Source organism: Lactuca sativa, chromosome 3 (genome assembly GCF_002870075.4).
Source record: "Lactuca sativa cultivar Salinas chromosome 3, Lsat_Salinas_v11, whole genome shotgun sequence".
NCBI classification, from domain to species: Eukaryota; Viridiplantae; Streptophyta; class Magnoliopsida; order Asterales; family Asteraceae; genus Lactuca; species Lactuca sativa.
Window position 1 is genome coordinate 78495339 of NC_056625.2, and position 8989 is coordinate 78504327.

Genomic DNA, 8989 nt, shown 5'->3' on the forward strand with positions numbered 1-8989 from the left:
TCTTTTTACTTTTTAGCATGGAGATGTTGGAGACATTGGGTTTATTATGTTGGAATAATGAGATAATCAGTTTAAGAATTTGGTATTTGGGTATTGGATCATTAAGAAGTGATATTAGACCACTCTGTGAATGAATCTAACACTCTTCACAGTCAAGGTATCACAAACAATACTACTTGATCATTCTGAAAGAGTTGTTAATTATTTGTAAATATCATTTCACATTTAGCCACCAGAATAACATGTGAATATGATGGATATAAACCAAAATGAGAAAAAAAAAATTATATACAGTTTATCTCTCATCTTGTCGTTTAGGATAAATATCAAGCATGCAAAAGATAACAATTTACTGGTTACTTCTCTATAACAAAACATACCTCACCTCACACCTCCTACTCTACCTCTTTCTTTCTTTCTTTTCCTTTTTTGTTATTTCTCTTTTTTTTTATATTTTTTCATACAATATGTCAACTAAATATTATGGGTTTGTTACAAAGGTTTAAAATCAATTATGATGATATCATATCATCTACGTGAAAAGAAAAGATAATCTGGATGGTTGACTTGAAGTGAAGTCAACCAGGTGTCAGCAGCTTGTAACAAAGAGGTCATCAATGGCAATTCATTGGGGACCCACAGTGGTGCCTTGAATTTGTATGAAGCAAGACCAAATGCTGGTAATGAGACCACACCCGTCCCACTGAAATGCCTTACAACAGGTGGATGCTCACATTCATTGCCTGAAACAAAAATAAAAAACAATAATAATAAATTAGTAATGCAACTCGTAAATTTTATAAATATAAAAAAAAGGTTGTTTCTCAGCCTGAAAAATCCAGGGAGATTTATATGATATATATGAATGACCTGTAGTAGGAGTGTGAAGGGAATGAAAAGTTAGAAAACAAGCATCAAGATCTTTCAAGGTGGGCCCCATGGGAATTCTGTATATTGGGTACCTGATAAAAAGCATCAAAAAAGGGCCATTTAGTAGTAGCATATTATGTGAGAAAGAGCAAGTAGCAAAGACCAGATTAAGAATCTGTTTGATTGGATGGAATGGAATGGAATCAGTATGTGATCATATTTGGTTGGTTAATTCATAAACACTAACAAAATGAAAGGAATCACGTTCCTTTGGAAATGGTCAACAAAACAGGATTTTTCATTCCTATGGAGTGAACAATTCCATTCCTTTCCAGACTCTACTGAAAAGGTATTAGCAATCATACCAAGCGACAGAAAGCCAACTAGATGGCAGCAAGTCACAACTTCTTAGACTTTTCAATTCAGGGAAGCGTTGAGCAAGATCAAGTATCTGGTGCAACAAGAAAACAGAACTAAACTAATTATCCAAATATTTATAAATAAAGAATAAAACCCACTTTCTTTGTTTTTATTTAAAGCTAACCTTATCACTCAAAGGTTCTCTGCCCAAAGGCTGACTATGTTCCATGTACTCAAATATCAAGCAACTTTGAGTGGTGGCAGAATCACCATCATCACTAGAAAAGTCTTCTTGAAGTACATTGTTCTCATCATTCATTGACAAATCATCCATTAGGTCAAGAATGTCATTCTTTGAGTATTGATCACTCTTCTCCCTTAGATAATGTAAAGAACCCCTTTCATGTTCATAATCACTGCTCACATCACTACTTGAATCCGTAAATGAGTTATCATCAATATCCTCAGTTGGTTTCCTGTAAAGCAACAAAATAACAAGATTATTTAGATTTCATAAAAGAAGCATAATAGATGCTACTAGTTGGAATGGGGTCTGACATAACCCTAAACAAGAAAGAGGAAGAAAGGAAGATATTTACTGTTCTAGTACCTGGATTTTATTGAAGAGTTCAAAGGGTCTACATATATTTGAATTCCAGATAGATAAGGCACATAATACTGGATCACACAATTAGCTTCATTCAATATCAAAGGAACTCCTGCACCATAAGCACTCCACTCCTTGAAAGATTCCCACAAATCACCAAGAACAAAGTATGGTTGATATTCCACATCACTTGTCTTCCATCCTCTCATAGTTCTCTGCTGCCATAAAGTTCAAGTAAAATCATTATTTGGATCAAATACACAACTACAATACCCCTGTTTATACATGACTACTGAACATTAACCATTTTATTGTACTCTAATTCTTTTTGGAAGATGGTGTGCTTTAGCAGAAACACATATATTTTGATTGTCAATATATGGAATCCTTGATTAAACAATAGAAATATAACATCAAAGGCAAACTCTGTTCACTCATAAAAACTGAAAGGCCACCCTCAGGGCTCACTGAATAATAATTCAAGCTGACTTCATTTGCTTTCAAACATGAATTTCGGAGTAGTGCCAATGAAGAAAGAGAAAAACACAGCTAAAATGTAAAGTAAATTATACTACTAAATTATAAATCAAAAATCTGATTAGTTGACTATCTCATACTCAAATTGAATAAACCAAATGTTCCTATAAGTTACTTTACTCCATGATATAACGAATTAGCAATACAAAGTATAAACTGAGAAGACTAATTTGAATCAATTGAAGTCGTTTCAATATAAAAGATTAATATCGGTACAGACCTTGGAGAGATGTTGAACAGGAACAGAAGGCGTAACAGTTTCCAAAAACCGTTCAAGATTACACAACGATGATGTTGCCGGCACCGCCACCACTGAGGATTCCAACGGCACCGGATTTGATGGCTGCATGAGTCGATTCTCCGGCTCCTCCCTGACAGAAGATGTCGTAGATTGGGTCGGAGTAACGTCACTTTGAGCTCTACGGAGGTTCTCTTGATGCTGACGAATCCTTCTCGCTTTCGCCGGCATGTAAAACCTATCCTCTCCACCACTACTACGTCCATGCTGCAATCCAGCGCCCAACATCTTCACTAAAACCCTAAGTTATAAATCCTTCGATCTCACCAATAAAACCGGTCACGAAAGCTACGATTTGTCGACAAATTTAAAAGTCAATGAGTTTGATTTTGATTCATTTTTCTGTTAAAGATAAATTAACAAAAAAAACAAAACTTTTTGTAAACGAATCGTTAAAACAAGATGAAAATCAGCCGATTAAGGAAGGAGTTGACGGATTCAGAAAAACCCTGCAATTTGACAAAATCAAACGAAATCAAACAAAAGCAACGATTGGTGTTGGCGGGTGTTGTTGGCACCTAAAACCACTATTAATAAGTCAAAACCACTATTAGGAGTCAAATCATTAAAAGATAAATAAATTTTCCATCAAAACGAGGGCACTTGAATTACAGGTTTTCTAACTAAAAATCGCTTTTGACTTTCTATATTGAAATTTTAAATCAATGAAAAAAAATTACCATTTGCCATAGGGTAGTGATTTTGCCACGGTGTTTGTTTATCCATCCACCGAAGAAAATAGTGAATGACAAATATACCCTCTGTCTTATTTTTAGTGTACTGAGGATGCAAAACTCGCATATGACGCAGAAACAAACAAACTCTTCTTCCTCCTTCAACGATGTTATTCAGCCGTCGTTGCATCATGTCAGAACATGAGATACCGATGTTTTCATGGAAGTATTCGATTTGTGGGGGTTGGGTGTGTTTGTTAATCTCTAAAATACTGATTGTACACTGAAGGAAGTAGAGGGTGGAGCGGAGGTGAGTTTGACATCAGAGGCGAGCAGTGGCGAATCTAGAACAAAAAATCACATGGTTCTCATGTGGGCTTCTTTTTATTTAATCAATTTATTTATTCATTGATATTTTGAGAGTACCGATTAAAAATGGTTAGCCTTTTGTTATCAATATCATAATTTAAAATAGAAAATTGACCTCATTAACGTATATTTTTTTTCTTTTTAAAATGGTTTTTAAGATATTTTTTAAAAAAACAAACTTAAGGTAGTTCCTTTAATTTTTTTAAGGTGGTTCCTAATTTTTCTACTATATATATTTTAAATGAAATTGAAAATTTAGGTAGGTCTTAGGACCTACCTTTGGCATAAATAGATACGCCCCTGGAGGCGAGGAGCCTTGGGCGGCGGTAAATGCCTTGTCGAAGGTGGAGGCTCTGGACGTGGGCTTTCCGAAGGAGGAAGGTTATGGTGGAGATGATGGATGGGAGTGGGATTATGAGGATTTCAGGGAAGAGGGAGATAAGGTGGCGGAGGGCAGGTGGGGAGAGAGGGAGATGGTGGTGTAGAGAGGAAGTAGATGGTGTATTTTATGTGGGAATCATTTGTTCCTAAACTCTTTGGATTTAAAATAATCCACCAATTTCAATGAAACCAAAGAAAGTGACTGTTCCTCAATTCTTCCACCTTTCTATATGCTAAAAGTCATTGTTCATATTTCCAGGAATTACATATTTGTATACAATTGTAGACATTTTGAGGGAAAAACAGCAATCTATGTTCTAAATGAAAGTGATTCTATCCAACATCTATTGTCTATTGGTTGAAATCATATGCGGCTTAATATTTGATTCTCCTCAGATTTGAAACCATAAACTCAACTGTGTTTTACGATAAACTTCAATAAGTGTTGCAACAAGCAAAATTTGAGCTATATATAAATTATCGATTATATAGATTTGATCTAATCCCAAAGTGAGAAATTTCTTATTTGAAATTAGAAGTAATGCAGTTCTCCAAAACTGAAAAACAGGCGGAGGCAGGGGAAGAATAACAAGAAGAGCGGAGGAAAGTGACATAATTAATGAGAATATAGTTGTCTATTCATTATTTTTTTTCAGTTGATGTATAAAAAAACTTCAGTGGAAATATACGGCCCTCATACTCTCATTTAATTTGTCAAATGTTTTATGATTATTTTGAATTAATTTTTTCTTCACATATTTTTATTTTATTAAATTGTACATAATACTTTAATGTAATAATTGTAATAAATATAATAATAAATTGATATTAATTTCACTAATAAAATTACATTTTAATTTTAAAATTCTTAAAATTCAAGCCCATTAGTTTTTTTATTGGAATTATTTGTTTAAATTTAAAAGATTAAAAAAAATCATTATAATTAATCATTATTTTTCCTATATTCTTATAAACTTAAAGTTCTCAAATATTTTGACTTTTATATTTAACATTTTTTTAAATTAATTCATGTAATACATAGGTCTCACAAATAGCATTTTCAATATATTCATCCATGGTCCTATCATTTTTAGATGATATCCACTATCCTATCATTTTTAGACGATAATAAATATGATATATATTTATTAACTTTATTAATAATAAAACAAATATTACAATCTTAAATGTATATTTTTAAAATGATATTCATCATCCTATCAATTTTAGATGATAATAAGTGTAATAAATATTTACTAATTTTATTAAATCTGATAAATATTATAATCTTAAATGTGTAGCCATATTTATAAAATGACATCTATCTATTCCCAATTCCCTCTCCCTTTAGCTTTTTTTGTGGAGATTATAATGTTCTTGTTTTCTTCTATTAGCTAATAGTTATTGATATGCATATATTAAATTATTTTAAAAAAAGTAACTAAATGAAAATGAAATAGAGACGAATGTAATATACAAAAAATGAAAATGAAAAAGAGACAAATGTAATATAAAAAAATATCATATTAGCTTGCTATAAATCTATATTTAATAATTTTCTAACTTAGTTATTTATTTCTAAATAACTATTATGCTTAATAAAACATAAATTAATTATTTTAAATAACTATTATCCTTAATCTCCTAATCTAATAAATAAGTACAATTTTGTCACGTGACATATGCTCAGCCCTCCCCATCTTTTTTTACCGCCTAAAATGTCTATGTGATTTTCCATTGTTGCCCTTCAACCGAATACTATGTCCATCTATCGGTGGAAACCCTTCTAATCAGCAATCATTAACAAATCATCGGCTTAATCGCAAAAAATCGGAAAGCAATCTCCAAATTTGAATCAGATGTCTTGTATAAATTTCATATATTCTTCGAACTCATGTATAATGGATCACAAATTAATCTACAACGAAGCTAATCATCTCCCTCCGCTTCGTCTCTCACATCAGGTCTATTTTGCCCTAATCTAAGTTATTGTCACTATCATCGACAATGTTAAGATTAATTGATGGTTTCTCTTTGATTTTTGGGATATTATGACAGAAGTCATTTATCAGGTTTATCATTTATGTTTAAATCTTCGTTTCTTTTTTTTTTATTTTGGTATGAGTTCTTTGGTTTCCCACCTTTTTTCTTCCGGGTCCATTTGCTTCGATCTTTATTTTGGTCTTCTATCATTTTTTATGAAATAACAATTTTTTTGTGAAATTCTTTATAGGGTTTTCAGTATGTGTTAGTATTGCTGATTTTTTGGAGTAAAGAAAATAAGGTTTTTTTCGATTTTGGTTCCTAAGTTTGGTTCTTTTTTTCCATGAATTCTAATAAGCCATTTCTTTTATTTCCATCTTTATCTACAAATGAGCCTTTTGAGCCTTTGTACTTTGATTTCGAAAAAAAAAAAAAAAAAAAAAAAAATTTGAGAGGTTATCAGATTTACCCTTGATGAATTTAAATTAGTTGTGGCATGTGCTTATTAAAGAAATCAAATTTTAGGTATGCTTTTGTGTGTTTGATATAGTGATTTATTCATCAAATTACAACATGTTGTTGTCATTTTTCGGGTTATTACTTTATATCTCGAAATGGGTTCAATAACATGAAATGATTCAAATTTTGGAAGAGTATTATATTCACTTTTTATCAAATAAATCAATTTGGGTGGAGTTATTTGTTCTTGGACTAATGATAATGTTTTCCATCTATATAGGTGATATAATGATTGTTTACAATCATAGGAAAGGATACCCATTTTATATCAGGATGAAAGTATATATATAATGGATGCCAACTGTGATTATCGAAATGTTAAGGTTTGTTAGTTTTGTTTATATTTGGTTATTTTGGTCTCTTATTGACTTTTTAAGAGATAGCTATGATGAGTTGATATGCATTTGGTGCAAAAATGCAAAGAACATAGAGAGAATTTCACGGGAAAACATTATATGTGAAGGTTTTCATAGTTTGGTCACAATTTTTCAAAGAAAGTGGACTGCATAAAGAACGCATTTCTCTAACATCATTGTAATGTTTTCCTTATAGGTTGATCTTGGGAACCAGCTTACAAGGGAATCACATCCACTACCATGGTTTGAGACATTGCACGATTTGATTGTTAGTTTTGTGTGCTTTGTTGACATGGTGGCTGAGATTATTAGGATGATTTTGTTAAAGAGTGATACATTTCAGTTTTTAAATCATAGTATGATTTAAAAACTTAACCAGTCCTTGTGTCCTTTTTTGCATAAAAATAAGGTTGGACAGAACAAAGTTTGGCTATCTGCAGCTAAACATATCAAAAGCAGTAGTGAGAGTAAGTTGAAGTATTATCATAGTTCATTTATCCTTTTATAAATGATCACAATATTCATTTATTTATAGAACCTTCATTATTTCTAGGAAGTTAAATCCTAAAGAAGTTCTAAGAACCACATTATCTTCATTGCCAAATGAGGTTGTGGACACTGTTGGTGTTACTTCATTGCCTTCTGAGGATTCTTTTTCAAAAAGGAAAGAAACTTGGAATTATTTAAAATGCATGAGGAACTCATCAAGGTTCTCATTTCTCATTTCTTCCATCTAAAATTTTACCTTTTTTCTTAATCTAAGGGTAAAATTGTCATTTCGTCTTATTCAGGAGGAAGAAGAGAAAGAATAAGAACAACAAGCTAAAATGAAGCAATCAACAGATATCAACAAAGATGTGGCATTAGAAGAAATAATTAATCCAACAACTTCAAAAATTCAAGAACAAGCAAGAGCATTAGAAAAACAAGAACAACTTTGTAAAGTCGGTGAAGCTTTGGTTGTTTTATCTTCTGCATCTGTAAGCATTAATAACCGACATATGATATTGTACTTTAGGTTGGTGCTATGCTACAAAAACTTGAGAAAAAATCTGCAAAACCTTGAGAAATAATCGATGATGAGGATGCAAAAATTGGTGATGGTGAGTTTTTGATAGGTCGGTTATTAAATAATTAATTTATTAAACATAAATATATAATATTAATTAATGTTATTTAGATTAAGGTTGAATGACCGGTTGACTTTGCTAGGATTATGATGGAAAAGTTACCCCTGAAGAAGTGGCATTTGTAGCCATATACTTGAAAGATACTTTAGGCAAGGAAAGTGTTCAAGAACTTATTAGCAATATTACAATTCATATATTTTCTAAATTAATGATATATTATTTTATTACATAATTAATTTTTTAATTCTATTTAAAATTAACATCCGTGGGTTCCATGAATTTTAACCTAGTAAAACATAAATTAAAAGAACAAAGCATAATGTTTGAGTATTGATGACGGAACGACGATAGAGTTTTTATATTATTTTTAGAAAGTATATTTTACAGTGTTTTGGAAACTATGTTTTTATATTACTTTTGGAACAAAGTTTGATATTAAATTCTATCCAAAAATAAAAAAATTGGTTTGAAATTTGTAACGTTATATAAATATTTACAAGGTCGGTATCACTTACTATTTTTAATATATAATGACCAATGAAAACTTATTATATGTGATTAAATTCATATAAGGTACATAAAAATAAGTATGAAAACATATAATAAGTATAAAAAACTAAAATTTAAATTAATAACTAATTATAAAGTTTTTCTATCAAAGCACTTAAAAGCCTATAGTGCCAAATCATAATAATTTAATAAATAGTTTCAAAAATGTTATTTTAACACTATTGAAAATATCATACAAATAGTACCACATGAAACAGACAATAATGTTATTATAAGAATCTTCTTTTCCATGAATGCTTCATTGATTATATAAATTACTATGTGTATAATTCATTGATTATGTATATTATTATGTGTAATTTTAAGATCTTATTTCTAACATCCCAAAAATCAAG

General features: G+C 30.7%; 1 protein-coding gene across 2 annotated transcripts; it reads right to left on the reverse strand.

Annotated features, from left to right (window-relative positions):
- Positions 1-322: 322 nt before the first annotated feature.
- Positions 323-3219, reverse strand: LOC111907572 (uncharacterized). 2 transcript variants are annotated; one of them, XM_023903376.3, is made up of 6 exons: positions 2595-3219; positions 1841-2055; positions 1415-1706; positions 1236-1321; positions 871-962; positions 323-743 (listed from the first exon to the last, which is right to left on the reverse strand). In XM_023903376.3, the coding sequence occupies exons 1-6, from the start codon at positions 2898-2900 to the stop codon at positions 529-531; spliced, it is 1206 nt and encodes a 401-aa protein (XP_023759144.1). In that variant the 5' UTR covers positions 2901-3219; the 3' UTR covers positions 323-528. The 2 variants fall into 2 exon arrangements, with proteins under 2 accessions (XP_023759144.1, XP_023759145.1); XM_023903377.3 differs by having other exon boundaries at positions 1841-2052; positions 2595-3212.
- Between the last annotated feature and the right edge of the window lie 5770 nt (positions 3220-8989).

What these genes read in the sequence shown, in the direction of transcription:
- LOC111907572 (XM_023903376.3), bottom strand. Translation starts at nt 2,900, where the DNA reads ATGTTGGGCGCTGGATTGCAGCATGGACGTAGTAGTGGTGGAGAGGAT. An exon ending in AACTCTTCAATAAAATCCAG is followed by an intron (nt 1,707 to 1,840) that starts GTACTAGAACAG and finishes GTTGCTTTACAG; the next exon opens with GAAACCAACTGAGGATATTG. An exon ending in AGTTGGCTTTCTGTCGCTTG is followed by an intron (nt 963 to 1,235) that starts GTATGATTGCTA and finishes GCTTTTTATCAG; the next exon opens with GTACCCAATATACAGAATTC.